Below are 23,905 nucleotides of genomic sequence, written 5' to 3'. Positions count from 1 at the left end.
TTGAAGGGTTAAAACAACGAAAATATAATTAAAACTTTACATGAATATTTCAGGGAGAAGTAGTTTTACAAGGTTGGCTAATTTAAAGTGGAATAAAATATGGATATATGGTCTTTTTATGGCGTGGCTGAGAATGGTCCCTAGGGTGATGGGTGTGAGTTTTTTAAAGGATGGCAGGAGGGTTAAAGTTGTCTTTTTTTCTTATATTTAAAATAACCACACTACAGATGGACAAGCAACTGTTTTAATGCGTTGTCATTAGCAACAACAACGGTAAACCCATCGTGTGACTCCGCTGTCCGCTTGTGTGTTTTCCACATAAACCTTTCACAATAAAGCTGAAGATCCTGTTGAGGTTTTTCACAATAAACTGGAATGATGACAACAAACATTATTCTCAAACATCAAATTTCAGAATATGCATCAAACAAATGACCTCAAATAAAAACATAAAGTAAGTATAAATGGCACTTAGAGTCACCACGTGGATGCAGGCACAAAGAATACCAGTATGACCAGTAAAGATGAGGCAGAACCAGGTAGCTCCAAACAGAAGTACCAGTCCAAACAAATCCAAACTTATTCCTAAATGAGTGGCTACCTCTGTAGCATGGTTATGAAAAGTGTGACATAGACCAGAGAACTGTACGATGCAAGTTATGCAGGAAACCGGCCCCCACCTCAGACTCAAACACGGCAAACCTCTTCTACCACCTACGCAAGAGTCATGTGAAAGAGTGTGGAGAGAGTTTATGGATGAGAAGCAAAAAAGAGCCGTCAGGTGCTCAAAATAAACCTTAGACTCAAACATTAGAACAGGCTCTTCCCAGCAGCACGCCGTGTAATAAATACATAGAAGATGGCGGCTGTTAAAACTTATGTCTAAAAATGTATCGTTTAATGCATCGGTCAAAACACTCGACTCCAGGTACACGACACCCTGCTGAACACGCAAGTCAAGTTGCCCGAGATTCGCAGAAAGTGTACAATTTTTGTGAAATATATTGTTGTTGGGAGGATAAATGTCTTATATCAGGATATGAGATTTTGGTCATAACACTGATTAATCTGCATTTATCTGGAGGTGGTTGAGTCAGAATGACTTTTCTCCTCACTTACTTTCACACAGAACAAAAAGTAAACACCATGCTTTCAGCAGCATGATAGCGCCATATCACAAAACTCAGATAATCTCAAACCAGTTTTTTGAACGTGATGTGGAGCCAACAAATCTGCAGCTACTGCATGATGCTTTCCTGTCAGTACGGACCAGAATCTGTAAGAAGTGTTGCAGGCACTTTGTTGAGTCTATGTCTGAGGGCAAAAATGGGTTAAATTAGGTAACATTGAGGTGTACCTAATAAAGTGTCTGGAGAGTAAGTAAGTAAAATTTATTTATATAGCACATTTCACAGATAAAAACCACAAAGTGCTTCACAATAAGATCAGACATACAAGTTAAAATTAATTAAAAGCCTGTTTGTGTAAAAATGTCTTCAGCTGCTTTTTAAAGGAGTCAGTAGAGTCTAGACAGCGTAAAGACAACGGCAGGGAGTTCCACGGCCTCGGTGCCTGACAGGCTCGATCCCCACGTGTTTTAAACCCAGTACGTGGGACCACCAGTAGCCTCTGACCTGAAGACCTAAGTGCTCGGGATGAAGCATGAGGTTTCAACAGGTCAGAGATATACTGGGGAGCTTCACCGTGCAGAGCTCTAAAAGTTACAACTAAAAGAGTATGTGCACTGTTGGTGTCAGTGGTGGCAGTTGCACTGCATCTATAGTTAACTTTGATAATTAAGACAAACTTTGAACGTGTTAGTCCAGTGGAGATAACAGAGGAATATAACAGTGGAGTCAAGTTTCTTACAAAGAGCATTTACCTTTGGCCCTCCATTTCTACGAATTCTTGTTACTTATTGTCTGACAAGTAACTTCGCCTGCCGCTGAGTTGTCTGCCTTAATCTGAAAGTGGTTTGTCTCTTGACACGAAGTTGGCACAGGGCGAAAAGTCAACATTAGCAAAGGCAGAGCTGAGCTAACATTTTCTGGCAGGTTATCCAGCTACTCCTCTTTTTGCAGTCCAATTGATTCTATCATGTTGATTTCAGTTTTGCTGCTATGGCTTTGCATTTTCTTTATCATCCTTCAACTCAAGTCCCGAAGACCAAAGAACTTTCCACCAGGACCCCCAATTCTGCCTCTACTGGGAAACATTTTACAGCTGAGACTGGAGAACCCCTTGAAGGACTTTGAGAGAGTAAGAAAACACTTGCAATGAAAGCTATTTTCTTTAAATAGGCTATTTTATGGCACAGATGTAACGACTGTTATTAGTATTTAAATGGGTCTAACTGTTTAGTTACAAAGACATATGATCATCATTATGCTTTTCCTAACATTGACAGATTCCATCATTGCTATAGGTTAAAAACTACAAATGTAAAACAATGGTTGTAAAAATTAATATACTTTTTAAAGCACTGAAAATCTTGCAATATAATGGCACAGGTAACCAATCCTGCGTTCCTTTATGTGATTGCATAACACAATGTCTGCATAGAGTGCACTAGCTACACACTTTGGTGTATCCATCCCATATTCCAAGTCATACATTTTGTTATTTGGATTGTTTTGAAATCAAATCAGATTTGGACATGTGTAATTAAATCTGTTAATCTGTACAAAGGTTTGTGAGTCTGTGCAGGGATCTGCAGACGGGTATTCAGAATGTTCAGTGTATAAATCGGATTTTTTAAATGTGTAAATAATCATTTAAGTGTGCATAGAGATTATTAGCAGAAAAACATTGTTGGAAGCACTGAAAATACAAGTAAGTCATCAGTCATAAATCACCCAGCTTTTCAATTTAATAACTTTTGCCATTGCCAGTGTTGGGGAGTAATGGAATACATGTACCGCCGTTACGTATTTAAAATACAAAATATGAGTAACTGTATTCCGTTACAGTTACCGTTTAAAAAGGTGGTATTCAGAATACAGTTACTTTGTTGAAATAAATGGATTACACTGCGGTACTTTCCTGTTTCATTTTGTCGCGGGTCAGGACTGTTTGGGTTTTGTTTGACAGCTACACTCTTTGTTCCAGGCGGCAGCGTTACGGTTGCCATGGTTACAGGGCGACGCTCTCTCTCTCCGCGTGTTTCCTGGGTGAGAGAGCGCCTTTTTGTTGTTGTTGTGCTAAGCTAACAGGCAGAATGCTACAAGCATAGCTCTAAAGAATGTAGCATCATGGGCAGTGTAGTCCGTGCTGCAGGGAGAATGGGCTGCCATACACGTTATGGGTCTGTGAGCGCGAGGAGGGAGAAAAAGGGGAGTGGAAAGGTACGAGCTGTCACCGAGCACAAACGGGAGCTGGAAGCATGTAAATATAATAATAACCACTGCAGCCAAGAAGAGAGCCTGACGAGCCCAGTTGTAAGTAAGCTATTAAGACTCGACTGTACACCGTGTTCGTGTTTTCCTCCGAAACAATAAGTTCCGTTGGAGCAGCCTTTCAACGCCTCTCTCTGTCTCTGCTAGCAAAGTCGACCCAGACAACACAGTAAAGCTATTTTTCGGCTACGAGCCAACAGGGACCCCGCCGTATTAGTCAGAGGTGCCTTTACTACAGTTCGGAGTCGCGGACCTTCAGTAATAGTAATAAATCACACAGCAATAGTACATTCACGTTGTTGTAAACAGCATGATAATATATTAAGTAATCCAAAGTGTAGCTGCCCACTTGGAATTACCACTCGTGACGCAGAGAGCTTCGACTGATGCAACTTTATTCTCTCCTCCTTTAACCACCGACAATATGGCACCGTGAAAACTATAAAGATGCACAAACAAATACCATTAAACATTTACGTAAAAAGTGCAGAAATGTTCACATTTTACCATAGAAAATTATTTTGATTAACTCAAATAGTGACATTGACATAAATCAATAGTTTTTAAACTACTTATGTTACAGCATTTAATAAAATGAATTAACAACAACCATTCTGTCTCTTAAATACATAAACAATCATTTGCAATCATTAACCAACCTCTTTCTGCTTCCAAGGGTGCTAATCATGCTGAATCAGCTAGCCAACCTCCTCCATGCACATCTCTTAGCCAGTCTTTCCACACCACAAACAAATGACATGCATACACAATAAAAAACGAATTCAACCACATTGAGTAAACTTTCAAAGTTATAGCATGTGACAGATAAATAAAACACATAGTTTTGCATGAGTACCCTCAAAAACAAACGCTTTTACTCACTCTGAAGCAACGTGTTTGCGTTGCCTCACCGAGAACAGAACAGGAAGTCTGACACAATAAAAGAGGAAGTGCTAAGGTACTCTTCAAAATAAAAGTGCAAAGTAAAGTGGCTTTGCCGGCATTTACACTCCCACCAAATCCTGATACAATGAACGAACAAATTCACAAAGCAAGTGAGTTGTACAGGATTTCTTATACTAATAGATGGATGACTGAATTGAACTATTAGAGGTATACAGGTAAGTGTACTTTATGCATTGAGGTAGTGTATAAACATAACTATTATTGTCTTAACATATTTTGTTTTATTTAATTCTCAAGGAGTAGTACTAGTTTTTGGATTGGTCTCTCAATAATTGAAGGTTTAGAAGGGGCATCTTGCTTTCTTTGAGGCTTTCTCTCTCCAACTCGCACTTTAACTCGACGGACTAAGCCATCATGGTCTTGAAAGGTCTCCACAACTCGACCTAGTTGCCAATGGTTTCGTGGGAGATTGTCGTCCTTGATAACAACGATATCATTGACTTTGAGGTTACGCCGAGGTAAGTGCCATTTTTGCCTTGTTGATATGTTGAGCAGATACTCCCTTTTCCAGCGGCCCCAGAACTGTTCAATAAGGTATTGGACTCTTCTCCATCTTTTTGTAGCATACAAATCTTCTTTCATGAACACTCCGGGGGGTGGAAGAGCAACCTTTGTTTTCATCGTGATGAGATGATTCGGCGTTAAAGGTTCCAGTGCATGAGGATCGTTGATTCCGTCAACTGATAATGGGCGACTGTTGACAATAGCCATGGCTTCATATAGCAGCGTTCTGAGGGAGGCATCATCAAGCCGACCTGGGCACTGTGCGAAGGTTGCATTCAACACATTCCTAACCGTTCTTATTTGCCTTTCCCAGACACCTCCTGCATGGCTGGCAGAAGGGGCGTTGAAGACAAATTCGCACTGTTTTTCAGATAAGAAGGTCTCCAATTGCTTGGCGTCGCATTGCTTAAGTGCTTCCTTGAATTCGTTCCTGGCACCAACAAAGTTAGAACCTTGGTCACAGTGTAATTGTTGGACAGCTCCTCTAAGACTGATGAAGCATCTCAATGCATTGATGAAAGAGTCTGTTGACAAATCTTCAAGCATCTCAATATGGACAGCTCTTGAATACAGACACGTGAAAATCAGACCATATCTTTTGTGTTCTTTGCGTGCTGTCTTCACAATGAACGGGCCAAAGCAGTCCATGCCGCTAAATGTGAAGGGTGCTGAGGCTTCAAGACGTTCTTTAGGGAGTTCAGCCATTCGCTGGCTCTCTGTAGGTCGTCGAAGTTTCCTGCAAAGCACACAGGTGTGTATCATTTTGGCCACCAGCTTGCTCCCACCAATGACCCAGAATCCATTTGCTCTAAGCTCCATTTGTGTCTGGCTTCGACCTTGATGGCATGTCTTAGCATGGTAGTGGGACACAATGAGCTTGGTTATATGACTGTTGCTTGGTACGATGAGTGGATGCTTCACTTTGTGGCAAAGAGACGACCACTTTAATCTCCCACCAACGCGCAAGAGTCCATCAGACCAGATGGGGTCAAGACTGAAGAGAGAGCTTGAGTTTGGAAGGTCACCTTTGGCTTGAAACGTTTTTATTTCATGAGGGAAGGCGTGCTGCTGTACGATCTTTATCACTGCTTCAGCAGCCTTCTCACGCTCCTCGATCGTCACATGTTCAGTATGCTTTTGTTGAGATCTCAGTCTTTTGATTCTTGCAACCACCTTTATGAGTTTTGTCCAAGATGAAAACTGATTCAGACGATCGAGAATATCATTGAAGGTACTGACGTCAGTTGCGAGCACCTGAATTGTCTTGACTTCGGGATCACCAACAAGTAACTCAGCTGGAGTGCTAGGTGTTAGACGTAACTCACGTTCCCAGAGAAACTTTGGTCCTTGCAGCCAGTTTGTAGAGTGGATGTCTGAAACATGAAGCCCTCTGGATGCATGATCCGCTGGGTTTTCTGAGGTGTCCACATAATACCATTGATTGGGATTGCTGTTGTCTCTAATGAGTTGAACACGGTTTGCGACAAATATGTGGAACCTGCAAGCGTCATTGTTGATGTAACCAAGTACCACTTGCGAATCGGTCCAGAAGAACTCATCATCAATTTTCATGTCAAGCTCAGCCTTTAACAGGACGCTTACTTTTGCAGAAACCACCGCTGCTGCGAGTTCAAGCCTCGGGATACTTGTGACCTTTGAGGGTGCCACCCTTGCCTTTCCCATCACAAGGCTGCAATGAACCTCGTCTTTGTCATTTTTATATCTCAGGTAAGAACATGCACCATATCCTAAGCAGCTGGCGTCCGAAAAATGGTGTAGCTCTACTCTGACAATGTTTTGGAAGTCGTGTGGGTGGTAACATCTTGGAATTGAGACCTCCTTCAACTTGAAAAGACCATTTATCCATTTCTCCCACTGTGGCTTCACATCTTCTGGGAGTGGGTCGTCCCATCCAATGCCTCTGTGACAAAGCTCTTGTAGGATAAGTTTTCCACTTAGGCTGAATGGAGCGATAAATCCAAGTGGATCGTAGAGTGAGGCAATGACGGACAAACAACCACGGCGAGTCGAAGACTGATCTTTCAGGCTGATGTTAAAACTGAAGGTGTCGTCCTCTATCGACCACTGAATGCCAAGAGCGCGTTCTGAAGGGGATGGGTCAAACCCACGAGGTTCAATGGTTGCTGCTCTTTCAGAAGGGTCTAAGTTGGAGAGAGCAGCTTCTTCATTTGAGTTGAATTTGTGAAGGCGCAGGCCTCCTTTTCTGCACAACTCTTGTGACTGAATGATCAGTTCTTTGGCTTCCTCAACTGATGAAACGCTGGCTAATCCATCATCAACGTAGAAGTTTTTCTCCACAAAGGCTGATGCTAGAGGATAGTCGGTTTGATGTTGTCGTGCAAGATGCTTTAAACCGAAATTGGCGCATCCTGGAGATGATGCAGCTCCAAACAGATGAACTGCCATTCTGTACTCCTGAGGTTCTTTCTCCAAATCACCTTCTTTCCACCAGAGGAATTTCAGATAGTTTCTGGATTCAGGGGTGACAGCGAATTGATAGAACATTCTTTCAATGTCACAGATTACGGCCACGGCTTCTTTCCGAAATCTGCAAAGCACTCCAACCAGAGGGTTGATAAGATCAGGTCCAGTTAATAGGGTATCATTCAGAGAGACACCATGGGATTTGGCCGAACAATCAAAAACAACTCTTAGTTTGTCCGGCTTCCTGGGGTGATAGATTCCATGATGTGGTAGGTACCACTCGGTCTGCCCCTGAGATGCTGTTGGAGCAGGCTCTGCATCACCCCTGTTGATGGTTTCTTCCATGAATGTTCGGTACTGATCGTAGTATTGTTTGTTGGCCTTTAGTTTTTTCTTGAGACACTGTAGACGTACCGTGGCTAACCTCTTGTTGTTTGGCAGGTTGGGTGGGCTGTTCCCTTTGAAAGGGAGGGGCATTTCGTAATGTCCATCTTTCCTTTGTGTGATGTGATTACTGAGGAACTGTATGAAATGGACATCTTCTTGGGACACATATTTGTTCTCATAGGTTCTCTCAGCAAAATCTGATTCCAGGGCTTTTAGAACATCTGTCGCTGATGGAACAGGCAACTCTTTTACTGTGAGCCGATGCACAAAGCTTTGGTTTCCTTGTCTGTCTAGGTGGGGGTTTGATGAGCCAATTATACTCCATCCTAGTTCTGACCTTTGTGCGAAGTGTTCATGCTTGTCACCTATGATGACTTCAAGAGGAGCCAGCGCAGATGGACAGTCATATCCAATCAGGAGCCCTACATCACAATCTTGGAGAGGCGGCAACTTTTCCGCCAAGCTTCTGAGATGAGGCCACAGTAATGCTGTTTCCTTTGTTGGGATGTACGACTTGTCCACTGGGATAAAGTTGCGGCTATAAGCCTGTTGTAGTTGGATACAACTCTCAGAGTGGAGTCCTCTAACTTGTAAACCATGAACACTCTTACTCGAGATGACTGTGTCAATAGCCGTCATGGTACTGAGTTTCAGTTTTACTGGTTGGACAGCCACATTCAGCTTATCAAGTATGTCCTCCAAGACAAATGTTGAGTCACTTTGTGTGTCTAGCAATGCATAGGTGAGTATTTCTCTCTGTGGTTCTTGTACAGAAGACACAAAGACTGGGACAATACTTGAGGTAGCCGAAACGCGTTGTGTTGATGTATGAGACATGACCTTGTGTGTTTCCTGGTTTACAGGTTCTTCTTTGGGAGTGGAGCTATTTGTTACTGCTTCTGCAGGGTTTCGCTTTCTGTTTTCGTGCAAGCAGGTTGGATGACGACGTTCACAAATGTTGCACGTGTGTCGCCTTTTGCAATCTTTGGTGATATGACCTTTTCTTAAACATCCAAAGCAGAGCCGGTTTTCATGGATGAATGCCCTTTTATCTTCAACACTCTTAGCTGCAAAGATGGGACACCTTGAGATTCCATGAGTTTCATTTCTACAAACAGAACAAGGTGATTTTGGTTTACTAATGTTTGTGTCTTGTTTCTCCTGAGCGGAACTCTTTGGTTGCATGTTTGTGTTGAAGACTTTGGCTCTCTTTGGGATTCGATCATCTACAGGTTTGAAATTCATCAACAGTGGAGAAGCTATCGGGTTGCAAGCTATCCGTGCTTCTCTACTCAGGAAGTCTGTGAAGCATGCAAGATTTGGATAGGTGCCAGATTCGTCAAGTTCATCTACGACAATTCGACTCCACTTGCGCACGATCCATTCTGGCAGTTTTTTGAGCAATTTGTGATTTTCTTCACAATCGTTTAGGATAGCTAGTCCTTTGACGTGTGGGATTGCTTCAGAGCATCCTTTGAGGAAATCAGCAAACTCTCGTAGCGCTAGTGGGTCATTTGCGCTGATTTTCGGCCATCTCATGAGTTTATCACGAAATGCTTTCTGTATAATGAATGGGTTCCCATATCTGTCCTCTAAGACCTTCCATGCTCCCTTGTATGCATTTTCTGAATCTTGGTAAAAGAAACCTTCTACCGCTTTGCGTGCTTCTCCTGCGAGATAATTTTTCAGATAAAACATCTTCTCGCTTGCTGGAAGGGGTTTTCGGTCAATCAGATTAATGAATGACATTTTCCAATCGGTGAACTGCAAAGGGTCCCCACTGAATGTGGCAGGCTCAGGAACTGGCAAGCGATTCATACTTAATGAGCTAGCGATTGCTTGTGCTAAGCTGACAGACTCCTGGGTCGTTGTCATTTCTGGAATTGCTTGGTGGGGTTGGAATGATGCGGCATTTGGATTCAGCTGAGGTTCAATTTGCCTTCTGTAGCAAGCAGAGCTAATTTTACTATCAATTTCCCCGTTGTGGTTCTCAAACCCTTCAAGGCTGTTGTACGCCTTCACGCGAGCTATTGCTATAGCAACTTCTTTGTCTGCTTGTAACTGCTGTAGTTTTGCTCTTTCTTGTTCCAACTGTTGTTGCATTTCCACCTCTTTTAGTTTAATTTCTGACAACATTTTTGCCTCTTTGAGTTTCCATTCACTTTCTAACTTGTGAAGATGTGCTTGCTGTGCTTGAATTTCTTCCATAGCCTTTGATTGCTCCAGCTTGGCAGCAAGCTCTGCTTCTGCATCTACTCTACTGCTGCGGGTACAGGATGAGCCAGAGTGACGGCTCAATTGCTCTGACAACTCTATAGAGCTTGCAGTTTCCGTTATGCTGTCGCCAAAAACAGACCTATATTCGTTCTTGCTTAACACTTCTCTTACTCTTTCTTTCTCAAGATGGTTATTATATTCCTCATGAACAGTCTTTAGACGGTCACTTATGAGGTTACATACCTCCTTTGTTAGCGTAACACAGGCGTCCATTTTGTTGACAATGTCAGGTGTGGTGTTACTGTTACGCAGGATAGGTTCATACTGTGAACTTACAGCGTCGTGCTTTGCTTCAATGTTTTGCTGCAGTTTATTGAGGTCTTCTGCTGAACAGAGGGATTTTAGTTTTGTTCTAGTTTCCCTTGCTACGAGCTTCCAAGAGTTATAAGTCTTGTTGAATGATTTTTCACGCTTTCTGATATCGTGCTTTTGCATCTCTAGGCCTTTCTCTGTTAATTTTCTCTCACGTGAGCTAGATTTGCATGGTGCGTTTATAGGGTTGTCTGTTTCTTCTTCTGATGAGCTGGATTCACATGGTGCGTTTGTGGGGTTGTCTGTTTGCTCTTCCGGTAGTGACATTTTGTTTCTGTAGCTGCCTTAAGTCGATTGTAGCTTTGATTGCCTTACTGCTTGACTATACTTTAAAGCTGTAGTTAATCTTTACCACAGAGTAACGCTATGTCAAACATTTACTGATTATGGACATTCAAAGGTATGTTTAGTGTAAGACAGCAACAACAAATGTTCATAAATTAGCTAATGAGCTTCACCTTTTAAACCTTTTCATAAACAGACATCCTGTGAATTATTATTCCACAAAAAACACATTTCGCTCACCAAGAAACATTAACCAGATTCAGGAATATTATGTGTTGGCAGTCCATGAATTAATTTGGCCTCGTAACATTATTTAAAGAGTTTCTAGTTATGCATTAAGCTTGTGCATGTGTGTAAGCAGTCCCGTGTTTCTTCTTGGTAGTCAATGTCTCTTTCAGTATCTGGAGTCTTGAGTTTTAGTATGCTGTTCTTTCTAACCTTGCGAGTGCAGTTTGTGGATGCGAGTGGAATCAGCTGGCTGGTAACAGGTTGGTAGCTGGATCTCTGATGAAATGGTGTCAGGTTCTCTGCAGGGATGGCAGGTCTCTTGCAGTCAGAGAGTTTTCACTGTAGCTGCCCACTTGGAATTACCACTCGTGACGCAGAGAGCTTCGACTGATGCAACTTTATTCTCTCCTCCTTTAACCACCGACAATATGGCACCGTGAAAACTATAAAGATGCACAAACAAATACCATTAAACATTTACGTAAAAAGTGCAGAAATGTTCACATTTTACCATAGAAAATTATTTTGATTAACTCAAATAGTGACATTGACATAAATCAATAGTTTTTAAACTACTTATGTTACAGCATTTAATAAAATGAATTAACAACAACCATTCTGTCTCTTAAATACATAAACAATCATTTGCAATCATTAACCAACCTCTTTCTGCTTCCAAGGGTGCTAATCATGCTGAATCAGCTAGCCAACCTCCTCCATGCACATCTCTTAGCCAGTCTTTCCACACCACAAACAAATGACATGCATACACAATAAAAAACGAATTCAACCACATTGAGTAAACTTTCAAAGTTATAGCATGTGACAGATAAATAAAACACATAGTTTTGCATGAGTACCCTCAAAAACAAACGCTTTTACTCACTCTGAAGCAACGTGTTTGCGTTGCCTCACCGAGAACAGAACAGGAAGTCTGACACAATAAAAGAGGAAGTGCTAAGGTACTCTTCAAAATAAAAGTGCAAAGTAAAGTGGCTTTGCCGGCATTTACACAAAGTATTCAGAATACGTTACTGTCATTGAGTAACGTAGCGGAATACGTTACAGAATACATTTTGGGGCATGTAATCTGTAATCTGTAATGGAATACATTTTATAAGTAACCTTCCCAACACTGGCCATAGCAGATCTGCAAATGTATGTAACTTTAAGGTTATACTGTGAGTTTCAAGCACGTTACCGTCGCTTCTACTGTAGTTAGATATCAGTTCCTCCACTGAGCTTTTTTTTTTAGCTAGGTACTTTATTATTTTGTCCTTTCTGTCAGATGATGTAAGAGCTTGCTTAGGTGAACCATAAGTTGAACAAGTTATGGGTAGCATTTTATTTTTTGCAAAAAGTTCCAAGTGGCAGGGATAGCTCAGTAGGTAGAGTGGTTGCCCCATGATTGTAAGGTCGGGGGTTCGACTCCACTGAACAGCTACCCTGAGCAAGGTACCATCCCTACACACTGCTCCCCAGGCGCTGCATTGGTGGCTGCCCACTGCTTCACTGGGTGAATGGGTTAAATGCAGAGGAGGTTGTGTTCATAACCTGGTTAGTGGCTCTGGTCGCTCTTAGAGGTTGTTCTCCTCGTGGCTGCGTGCAGCGGGGCTGGAGGATGGTCTGTACTGGTGGACGTAGGTTACTGGCCTGGTGGCCTGGCCGCCCCTGAATGGATCCGGGGCAGGCGTGGGGGTTTGGGGTTGGGGGCTGGGCCTTGGGGGCTTCAGTCCTCGTCGGTGTGTCACCGAGGTTGTGAGCGGGTGGGTGCACGGGGGCTCAGCCCTGGCGCAGGGGGCCTCTGGTGCATCGGCCTAACTGGGGGGCTTTTCAATTGGCGGGGAGGTTGTTCCATCCTTGCAGGAGTCCACTCTGCAGGTGGGGGAGAGACATAGGAGAGGTGGAGAATAAACTTAACCTGGGTGTCTGTTGTCTTGTGTAGTCTGGGAGATGATTGAATGTTGGGGTGGGTACAGTTTCCTCTGCGGTGGGGTCGGGTGGGCTAAGGTTGGGGTATATTTGAGCTAGTCTGGCTTTAGTCCAGTGTACACGGTGCAAACTCTTACATTGAATCAGCCTGTGTTTGGCACATAATGAGGAGCCATGGACCCGGTAAAGAATTTTATCCCAAGAGTCATCCTGAATCACACACCCCAAATCCTGCTCCCATGCCATTTTAATAGCCGAGGTTGAGGAGTTGCCAAAGGAACATATTCTCCCATACAAACAAGAGATCAGGCCTTGCTCTCTCTTGTTTTAAATGCACTTTAGAACAACACGCAGCAACACTACACATGAGCGGGAGGAGGGAGGTATGGGGTCTTCACACACCCCCGTTCTCTGCTAGCCATCGGGGCGGGGGGACTGGGAGGAGATGTTGGCTGTCCGATTGGCCTCCCTGCTGCTGCGGAGCCTGGGACGGTCTGCTTGCCTCCATCCCGGGGGAAAAGGTAACATCTCCTGGGTCTAGGTACCGTTTCCCCCTCCAGGGGTGAGGGTACCTGGACCTGGGGTATAGAGTATGTTTGGGGAGTGTGATTGTGTGTACAATGTCCATTTGTGTCTATCGTTACGTTGGCTGAGTGCTGAGTGTTTGTATATGTGTGCATGAGGGTGGGAATGCATGTTTGTGTCTGTGTCTATATGTCAGGTCGGGTCTTAGACTCCACCTCTCTGGGAACTCCCAGGCCCTCCAAGGCCTATCTCCCCTCACCACACTCCCTGCCGGTGACTGATGCCCTCAGGGGTCGGTGCATTGGTGGTTCTTGGTGTCCGGGGCTGGGCACTCAGGTATGTACCAGCTCACTCCCGGTGGCTACTTGGAGGGGCCTGGCGCCTGTTGCTTGGTCAGGCCTCCTCCGGGGTGCGGGGGGCCCTCGGGCCTCTGGCCTCTGTGCCTGCGGCTCGGTTCACTCTGGCACAGCTGGCTGCCGGCAGAGCCGGCGGGCACGCCGGTGCAGCCCCCTCTAGCTTCTGCTCCGTGGCTACTGGGTGACGCCTTGTCTGGGGATCCTCAGCCCTTCCCATGAGGGTGGCACGGATGCCCCTCCAGTGGTCGTCTTTGGGCTCTCGCACTCTGGGGCCTCTGGATGTCTGGGGCCTGGATCTCCTCCATGCCTGCTTCATGCCCTGGGGGACGGGGCTATGGCTCTCTACATCCTCTAGCAGACCATTACATGTGGAAACCTTTTGAATACAAGCGCGCTGATCCACACAGGTGTGCACACGGATGTTCACTGCTCGTAGACTTAAATTACACCTTACTTGGCTGCTACCTCAAAGCACATTGTGCGCTGTCTGTCCTGCGTGCTGCACAACAACATTGAATATTTAGTATTTACTGCTGTTTACACTTAGCTAGATTAATGCGATGGTGTTGTGTTTAGTATGTTGCTTTGTTTTTTGTTTTTTTTTGCTTGTTTTCTATTCTTCTTCTCTCAACAGGTGATCCAGGAGATTTTTTTTCCTCCCTCTCTCACTGTCCCTCTCCCCTTCTGTTTTTCTTTTCCTTCCTCTTTCTTTCTCCCTTTCCTATCCCTCACTCATGTCTGTCCCATCTGTAACATCTGAAAATAAAATATAATAAACAATAAAAAGAGGAGTAATTTCCCTATGGGGACTAACACATACACACAAGTACTAGTTACTTATGACACCTACTGAAAAAACCTTCAACATCTACTTACAGTGAACATAGAGCACATCTGTTGTGGTCTGTCCATCTGAGCTTGCCTTACGTTGACACAACCACCACTAACAGCCGACTAATACCACGCTTAAGGACTGTATTACAGCCTTACAAAGTATGACGTTAGACAAATCTCCATGCACATTTGCACATAGCAACAATTGTCTGTATTTTCAGTGCTTCCAGTAAGACTCAGATACACTACATCCAGATGAGCAGAATCACATTTTGAGGTTTTCTTAACTGGATGATTGAACCCACATCAAGATTTGATGAAAATATCCATCTGAATTTGTCATAAAATAATTGCAAACACTTGTTATTTTCTCTGCCAGCTGAGGAAGTCCTATGGAGATGTCTACAGCATCTACATCGGTCTCAAACCGGCTGTAATCATCAATGGGATGAAGGCAATCAAAGAAGCTATAGTGACAAAGGCTACTGATTTTGCTGGACGACCCCAAGACTTGTTTGTCAGTGATATCACCAAGAGGAAAGGTACAATAAACATTACATGTAATATAAGACATATGTCATGTAATATGTCCCCAAATCCCAACAACTGTTCGCTCATATAAAGCGCCTTGAGGTGACTGTTGTTGTGATTTGGTGCTATATAATTTTTTTTTTTAATGAATTGAATTCAATGCGATGTTAGGTAGGACTACAAAAAAGACGTGCATTTGTATTCACACATTCAAATTAAAATTCCACCAAAGGAGAAAAAAAGATCACAAAATGCTGCCAGTTTACTTAAGAGGAGGCAAAGTTCAGCTCTGTCCTGTAGGATAACTACATGAATTATACTTAGGTTCTCTCCTCTTTGTGCTACTAAACTTGTTGTAGGGGTCATTATGGCTGATTACGGCTCTAGTTGGAAGGAACATCGTCGCTTTGCTTTGACCACTTTGCGGAACTTTGGTCTGGGGAAGAACTCAATGGAGGACAGGATTCATAAGGAGATAAAACACATCATTAGTACCCTGGAAGAGAGTGTTGGTAGGTCCATCTGTGCATCCATAGCTAAATTGGGTAGTGCTTTTTTTCCTGTCACGTTATTGTGCATTATTTCACAATTCTGTGCTGTTACATTATTTCTTGCACAGGTAAAACCATGAGTCCTCGAGTTATGTTCCACAATGCGGCCTCCAATATCATCTGTCAAGTCCTTTTTGCCACACGCTATGAGTATGATCATGCGTTAATACAATTTATTGTCCGATGCTTTACTGAGAATACCAGGATAACCAATGGACCATGGGCTATGGTGAGTAAAAGCACCTTAGTCTATAACAATGATAGCTGCTTTATGTGTCACAACCTCTGTGGAGTCTGTAGAGTTTCAAAAGGAACTAAGATCCAGAATGAAGATGCAGAAAACACCAACAAAAGACAAAATGTCCCAGAAACGCAAAATCATTAATTTGAATTTTCAATCATGCTCCTAACTTTGTGGGAGCAGTTTGGGGACGGCCCATTCCTGTTCCAACATGACTGTGTACCAGTGCACAAAGCAAGTCTGTAATGGATGATGAGTGAGTTTGCTGCAGAAGAAGCTGACTGGACTAAACAGAGTCCTGACCTCAACCTGACACAATCCTTTTTGGATGAATTAGAGTGGAGACTGTAAGCCAGACCTTCTCGTCCATCATCAGTCATCAGCCAAAAATTGCCATGAACACTCTCGTGAACCGTGTCGAAAGCTTTCCAAAAAGAGTTGAAGCTGCCATAGATGAAGAGGGTGATTCCACATGATCTTAAACCCTTTGGGTTAATAATTGGATTTCACTCATATGCTTGTGCAGCCAGATGAACGAATACTTTTGGCAATATAGTGTATATCAGTCAGAAACTGAAAACCTAAGCAAGACAAACGATTAAAGTAATTATCATATTAAAACTGAAAATAAACTCTTACTGAAACATGAATGAACTAATTCAGGGGAAAGATGTGGCAGAGGCAGAAACCGATGAGAGAAATAAATGCAGATTAACTCAAAGTAGGAATTGAAGCTAAGTAGAAAACAAGGATTCAAAACAAATGTTGAAACAGTAAATCACTTGAACAAATTGTCACGGTTCTGGGTCCGTTGGACCCAGTATTTTGAGTTTATTATGTTTTAGTTTACTTTTGCATTATGGATTGTTTTCTGATGTTCTGGTTAGGGATGGGTATTGATAAGATTTTAACGATTCCGATTCCATTTTCGATTCTGTTTAACGATTCGATTCTTTATCGATTCTCTTATTGATTCTGTTTAAAAAAGGAGAACACTAAGGTCGATTAGCTTAGAACTTTGTTTTTTATCTTCTCTTTGAACAAGGTAGAAATTTAGGAGTAACATGGCCTTACAAACCCAACAGTGAGGTCTTAAGAGATCCAGCCTACGGCTCTTCAATGGGGTGTCACAGGGTCCCAGGAAAAAAAATGTAAATGTAAAATAATAAAATAAATATTCTCCTGTAGCAATAACAAAGTGTAACATAAATTATTCTGTAGCAATTACACAAGAATATCCAGTAATGTCCTGCCTACAATTAAACACATTCACTTACCGAAAATCATCTGCTGTGGCAAACGGGTGCAAGCCTTTGACCACAAACTGAGTCACTGCTCGGTGACATTCGTCTATCCTGGCCTGAAAGGAGACGCTGCCGGTAGACTGCAGCGAGAACTGCCAGCATCTGAGCCAGACTCTGTCTGTCTCATCATGGTCACTAAATGCACAGTAATGGCAGGTTTGTAATAAGGCAGATCACGCTAACATAATATGCACTGTTAGTTGATTATTTACCTGCCGCATTAACGGGAGAGGACGTGCAAACGTTACCGCTGCTGCTGGGTTGAGATTCACGAGTCCGGAGCGGAATTAAAAACACGACATTCATTTAAGGTCATCGTGTGTTTTGTGAGCAAATGCTTTTGCATATTCGTAGTGTTTCCTCCCTTAAATGAAATATCTACTTTGCAAGTATTGCAAGTTGCCCTGTTGTCATCCGTTCTCGTAAAGTATAACCAAGCTTTTTAGCGTTTGAGCCGCTGGCGCCGTGTTTCCTGCCAGGTAAATGACGCTCCGCAACGTGGTGACGTCATTCGGGGCGACTGGAATCGATAAGGGAATCGTTTGCAAAAATGGCAAACAATTCCAAGGAAGTGAAACAGTGGGAACCGGTTCTCAACAAGAACCGGGTTTTGATACCCATCCCTAGTTCTGGTGCTTTGTTTATTATTATCATTATGGATCTGTTTCTGTTATTCTTGGTGAGGGATCAGTTCTTAGGTTTTGGGTTCTCATGTGTATTACAGTTTCTGTTCAGTGTCTAGTCTGTCTCTCAGTGTCATGTCTGCATCTGGTTTAGTAATTCTTGTTTCCTGTCTTATTGTGAAAGTCTTTGTCTTATGTTAGTGTGTGCAGCTTAGCTCCCCCGTCTCGTTAGCCCTGATCTCCCCCAGCTGTGTCTCCCTTCTGTTGCCCATTCCCTCATTACTACCCTGTGTATTTAAGCCCTGTGTTTTCCAATGCTCGGTGTCGTGTTGTACCATCAGATTATGCCTGTGTGTTTCGGGTCTCCATATTCCATGTTCACTTCATGTTTTGTTTTCGTACCAGCAATAAAGCTGAGGTTTTTGAGTTTCAAGTTAGTGTCTGAGTCCTGCGTTTGGATCCTCCTCTCCGCCTGCCCGCACACAGAGCCCTGACAGAACGACGCGACCAGTAATGGATCCAGCGGACTTCCTGTGGAAGCGCAGCTCCCGTTTTGACGGGACCCGGCTAGCGCTTGGAGGGCCTCCGTGCTGCCGTTCCTTGCTGGCAGCCTACCCTTCGGCCCACTCGTCTGTTTCCTCCCCGCGGACGCCCCGGTCTCACAGAAAACGCTCCAGCCGGTCCCGGGAGGATTACTACGAGCTTGCAAGCAACCAGCTTACGCCTGCACAGGCGTTCTACAAAATGTTAGGAATCATTATTGTGCCACCCGACTCACCCAGCGTTTCCACACCGCAGAGGGAGCAGCCGCAGCAGAGTTTTGCCACGTCACCCTCAGCCAGCCCCGATCCCTCTTCGACAGGAAAGCGGCGGACCCGCCGCCAGCATTCACAGCTCCAGTGGGTGCCTAGGATTTTTTCTGAACAGCCGGCTAGGGTGAGTGGTGGGGCTACTCTTTCGCCCCCTGCTGAAATAAGAACTGTAAATGAAAGGAGTGATTATTTGAAGGACAGTTCTCCCGGTTCATTGCACTATTTAGACTGTCCCATACCTCACCTTTCTAAACCTGTTGATGAAACCAAGGAGATCTATGACTCTATGCCTCAAAAAGTTCTGGATGATTATCATGCTCCTGAACCCGTCAAGCATATAGTGACTGCTGTTCGTCCTCAACTCAACACTTCTGTGAGAGCAAACAATGTGTGTGTCACCCCAGAGACTCTTAAGCCCGTGTCAGCTCAGTTTTCTGATCAGCAGCCACCTTCAGCTCAGTTTCCAGTGTTTCCTGCTCAGCAGCCACCTGTAGCCCTGTCACCTACTCCACCACCGCTTTCATCTCAAGTTCAGTCACCCATAGCTCAGTCTTCACCCTCACTATCCATAGCTCAGTCGCTACCTCAACCAGATTTTCTGCAAGCTTTGTTACAGTCCATAACCCAGTCAGTAGCTCAGTTAGTGGAGGAATCATTAGCTTTGTCATCTGCTAAGTCAGTCACTCATCTTCACCCTCAGTCAGGGGTCCCTATTGCCTCTGGTCCTGCTTCTGCTCCAGCTGGAGGGCCCGAGGAGCCAGTCCAGCCTAAGGTTTCGTCAGCTGGGGGTTTGGGAGAACCCAGCCAGCGTCCTGCCTCGTCAGCTGGAGGGCCCGAGCCGCCTGTCCAGCTTCAAGTCACGTCTTCTGGAGGGCCCGAGCCGCCCGTCCAGCTTCAAGCCAAGTTAGCTGGTGGGTCCGAGGAGCCCGCCCAGCACATCCTCACATCTGCTGACGGTCCGGGGAAGTCTGTTCAGCCGTCATCTGCTGAATCATCCCCCCCGACTTCTACATCATCACCATTCGCATCACCGCCTGCAGTGTCGCTGCTGTCAGGTTCCGCAGCCGTCCCTTCATCCACGCCTGGTCCTGCGGTTGCCACGCCGCCTCTAAGGTGGCGTCATGGCCTTGGGGGACGGCCTCCGGAAAGGGTTTGTCGCCGCCGCTGGCATCGTGGCCGACCTCCGGAAAGGGTTTGTCGCCGCCGCTGGCATCGCGGCCGACCTCCAGACCTGCTCAGTGGCCGCCACTGCCTTCCAAGTGGTCGGCGTCCAGAACTGTTTGCCCGTCGCCGCCGTTGCCGTGTGCACGGTCGGCCTCCAGAAATGTTTGCCCGTCGCCGTGTGCACGGTCGGTCCCCTGAACTTTTCGTGGACTCTTGCTCCTTGTTTTTTGCTTGGTTTCTGGCCCTCCATCCTGGACCCCCTCTGCCCACCCTGGCCTGGTGCTTTGTGCTTTTTTGTTTAGGGCTGTCGGGAGCCAGCCCTTAGAGGGGGGGGTTCTGTCACGGTTCTGGGTCCGTTGGACCCAGTATTTTGAGTTTATTATATTTCGGTTTAATTCTGCTTCATGGATTGTTTTCTTATTCTCGTAGTGATGATGATTATTTCTTGTTTCTGTTTATCTGTGCTTAAGGATTTGTTCTCAGTTATATCTCACGTTTAGTTTAGTTCAGGTTCCATGTGTCAGTCTCTCTCTGTCTCTCAGTGTAAAGTCTGCATGCTTGTTTAGTAATTCATGTGTCCTGTTTTATTGTGAAAGTCTTTGTCTTATGTTAGTGTGTGCAGCTTGGTTCCCCCCGTCTCGTTAACCCTGATCCCTCCCTCCTGTTGCCCATTTGCTGATTACCACCCTGTGTATATTAGCCCTGTGTTTTCCTGTGCTCAGTGTCACGTCGTACCCTCAGATCCTGCCTGTGTGTTCCAGTTAGTGTTTTCATGTTTGGTTTATGTTTTGTTGGTGCCAGCAATAAAGCTGTGGTTTTCAGTTATATTTCCGCCTGAGAGTCCTGCACTTGGATCCACATCTCCACCTGCCCGCACACAGAGCCCTGACACAAATAATCAAACTCCAAACTGAAAAAACAAAAACAACACTGACAGTTCATCCAAAACACTCTAAAGCTATTCAAAAACTCTGAGGCGAAAAAGCTGCAACCATGACAGTAAGAGAAGGAAGCACTGGACATAAGGAGACGTAGAACAGAGAAGTCCTTTTTAGTGGTTCGAAATACTGAGGATCTTTTATTTATCAGGTACAACTGAAGCTCAAAGGAAAACTGAAGACTTCTCTTTATTTACAGCTGTATGACTCTCTTCCTTTAATTCGTTACCTGCCGCTGCCTTTCAGGAAGGTCTTCAACAATGCTGAGGTAATACAACGAAAACACTAACTACAAGGACATACTCTATGTACTTTATTTGTTGAAAGCAAATTGTAAGAAATGAAGAGTCCCTTGTATTTTTTAGGCTTTAGAAAATCTTGTAGCTGATTTTGTGAGGGAGCACAAGAAGACCAGAGTCCCGGGAGAGGCGTGCGACTTTATTGACTGCTATTTGGATGAACTGGAAAAGGTGTGTGTAAAAGGAACAGTTTACAATGTCATATATTAGAATTTATATAAATACAGGCTGCAGTTTAATGAATTAAAAACTAATCAATTTGAATTCATTCTAACACAACTCTTTAAAAAGAGATTCATAGTTTTAATGCAGAAAGGTGAACATACGTGTGGCTGTGACCGTTCCGTCTCTCGTACCGTGTCTGTCACTTTCTTTTCCATTTATAACTTTTTCTTAGAGAGGCAACGATGGGTCTTCATTTTCAGAAACGCAGCTCCTTAGGTTCACCTTGGATCTTTACTTTGCTGGGACTGACACTACATCCAACACCCTGCTTACTGGTTTTCTTTATCTTGTGAACTACCCACACATACAAGGTAAACCTGCACATATGACTTGGCTTTTTGTTATCAGCTCTTGTTCTCTTGTACCATAAAGTCATGCACACTGCTGTGCTGTATACTAAGGCCCTTAATGTAAAACAGCCATTTTTGCAAATGATTTGTTGATGTTTAGGTCCAATATACTGGACTGCATACACAGTACACCTACAGGCTCGTCCATGGAAACCCATGTCACGAAGCTGCCGATGTATATTTTTAATGCCAGAGGAGGACTGCTCTGCATTGTCATTGATTCAGCAGAGCATTAGCAAGTTTAATGCACCGTGTGCCTCCGCATTCAGCAAACCCACTGTAACTTAATATGGTCTGTCACTTTGTGGCTGACTTCAGTTGATTGGAGTACCACACTCTGATTCACTGTGCTCTGTGTAACAACTCATTCTTTCACAGATGTTCGTAAAGGCACATTGCATGGCTACGTGCTTAATTTGTTACATCTGTGGCAAAGAAACTGAAAACACCTGAATTCAAATATTAAGCATTGTGGTCAAATACTAGTCCATATAGTGTATATCAAATGTTGTATGCCTACGAAGTTACTTTTCTAAAATCATAGTTATATCACTGGTTATGGTGTACTGCAAAGTGTTTGTGTTGTCCTGTTCTAACAGAACAATGTCAGGAGGAGATAGACCGAGTGCTGGAAGGGAAAGATCAGGCCAGTTTTGAGGACAGACACAAGATGCCCTACATGCAGGTATTTTTTTTTTTACTTACATCTAAGGTGTTTGGTTGTGAGTGCCGTGTTTGTTAGATGGTGACACAAAGCCATGTAAAGTTTAGAATTAATTTATAAATGAGTAAAAGTGAAACGGTAACTCTATTTGTAGCTGTGTCGATTCTTCTCAGAGACTCTCAAACCAAAGCACAGACTGTCAACAAACAGCTGCTCTGTGGAACTGCAGATCCACTGGATTATTCATCAAAATATTGCTCAAAGTATATATGCATTGTTTTTGTGGCTGAATTTGACAGCATGCATGTATTCTGCTCTAAGTCAAAGAAATGTCTTCTCTTCATCCAGGCTGTGATTCATGAGATACAGAGAGTTGCCAACACTGTTCCTCTCAGTGTCTTCCACTGCACCACTAAAGACACAGAGCTGATGGGTTATTCCATTCCCAAGGTAAGGGCCAACTGGTTAAATAGGTAGAGGCAATAAAGTGACGAGCATCCTTAATGGTTTTGAGGTTGATTTCGTCCTCAGGGAACAATGATCATCGAGAATCTGACCTCAGTGCTCAGCGAGGAGGGACAGTGGAAATTCCCTCATGAATTCAACCCTGAAAACTTCCTCGATGACAAAGGAGAGTTTGTTAAACCAGAGGCCTTCATGCCTTTCTCTGCAGGTACATGAAGACACGATTCACATACCGACATAGATGATTAAATCTTCTGTCGTAGATGATACTGAGGTATTTTTTTCAACGTCTCAGGTCCTCGGGTGTGTCTCGGAGAGGGTCTGGCTCGCATGGAGCTCTTCCTCATCATGGTGACTCTGCTGAGGAAGTTTAAGTTCATCTGGCCCGAGGACGCAGGAGAACCAGACTTCACTCCAGTCTATGGGGTCACTCTGACTCCCAAACCTTACCGCATGAAAGTCCAACTCAGAACGCCGCAGAGGCGGTGTGCAGATGGACATTAACTAGCAGTTGGTCCTGGTCGGAAGTTATCTGGGAAACTTTTATCCATTTCTTATTTCTACTGCATTGGTGAAATATGAAATAAACGTATGAAACTCACATTTGTTTCTTGTATTTCACACTTTCCGCAGTTTGAATCAGCTTCTTTTATTTTCAGGCTGTTCTTTATTTGTTAGCTCATGACTCCATAAATAGATTAAAGATTGTTTCTGGCCCAACAACATAAAACTTCAAACAAACTTTTCACCTCAGTCATTTTCTTAGTTACATTTGATTTGGCTTTTCACTAAGTTGTTTTTAATCTTGGTCTATTTACCACAATATAACTGAGCTTTGGTCAGTTATTAGTACCAGACCATGATCATTATGATCTTTAAAGGCCTCGAAGAATTTCTCAAAGAATCTCTTTAAACTCAATATCAGACACTTACAGGATCATAAAAAGTATTAAAATTTGATTATTTCAAACTTCAAACGTGAAACATTGAAGATTTGAACTTGCATTAAATCTACTGAAACCCTGTTGTGGAAGTTTTCCCTTAAATAAAGCCTGCAGACGAGCGGTGAGCGGTAGCTAACATTCTTTAATCCAAACACACAAAGAACAGAAAACCAAGCTTGTGGAGAGCCTACATGTCCGCGGGGCAGACGGTCAGCAGAGTCTCCCTGAGCCTAGCATGGCTCTCAGTTAAATACCTTCTTCAGGAACAAAGGCAGTGCACAGCTGTTTCACACTTTAAGGTTCGCACTCCCTTGCTACCTCCCAGAGTCCTCAAAGAGACAAAAGACT

At 43.8% G+C, this 23,905-nt stretch overlaps 2 protein-coding genes across 7 annotated transcripts; one reads left to right on the top strand and one right to left on the bottom strand.

The window, feature by feature from the left end:
• Positions 1-1,965: 1,965 nt before the first annotated feature.
• On the top strand, positions 1,966-23,214 carry LOC101481712 (cytochrome P450 2F3). Its single transcript, XM_012924102.5, has 11 exons — positions 1,966-2,259; positions 14,826-14,988; positions 15,337-15,489; positions 15,597-15,757; positions 20,810-20,878; positions 20,976-21,080; positions 21,307-21,445; positions 22,084-22,169; positions 22,497-22,598; positions 22,680-22,821; positions 22,909-23,214. The coding sequence occupies exons 1-11, from the start codon at positions 2,098-2,100 to the stop codon at positions 23,115-23,117; spliced, it is 1,491 nt and encodes a 496-aa protein (XP_012779556.3). The 5' UTR covers positions 1,966-2,097; the 3' UTR covers positions 23,118-23,214.
• LOC143419310 (uncharacterized) lies at positions 3,730-11,783 on the bottom strand. 6 transcript variants are annotated; one of them, XR_013099254.1, is made up of 3 exons: positions 11,010-11,783; positions 4,055-4,129; positions 3,730-3,834 (listed from the first exon to the last, which is right to left on the bottom strand). XR_013099254.1 is itself a non-coding variant. In XM_076885527.1 (2 exons), the coding sequence occupies exon 1, from the start codon at positions 5,682-5,684 to the stop codon at positions 4,587-4,589; it is 1,098 nt and encodes a 365-aa protein (XP_076741642.1). In that variant the 5' UTR covers positions 5,685-6,332; the 3' UTR covers positions 3,730-3,834; positions 4,055-4,586. The 6 variants fall into 6 exon arrangements, 2 of the variants coding, with proteins under 2 accessions (XP_076741642.1, XP_076741643.1); XR_013099255.1 differs by having other exon boundaries at positions 3,736-4,129; positions 11,010-11,242; positions 11,463-11,783; XR_013099256.1 differs by having other exon boundaries at positions 3,736-4,129; positions 11,010-11,537; positions 11,686-11,783.
• Positions 23,215-23,905: the final 691 nt, after the last annotated feature.

Source organism: Maylandia zebra, linkage group LG7 (genome assembly GCF_041146795.1).
Source record: "Maylandia zebra isolate NMK-2024a linkage group LG7, Mzebra_GT3a, whole genome shotgun sequence".
NCBI classification, from domain to species: domain Eukaryota; kingdom Metazoa; phylum Chordata; class Actinopteri; order Cichliformes; family Cichlidae; genus Maylandia; species Maylandia zebra.
The sequence above is the reverse complement of the archived record's forward strand: the minus strand, read 5'-3'. Positions and strand labels throughout refer to the sequence as shown.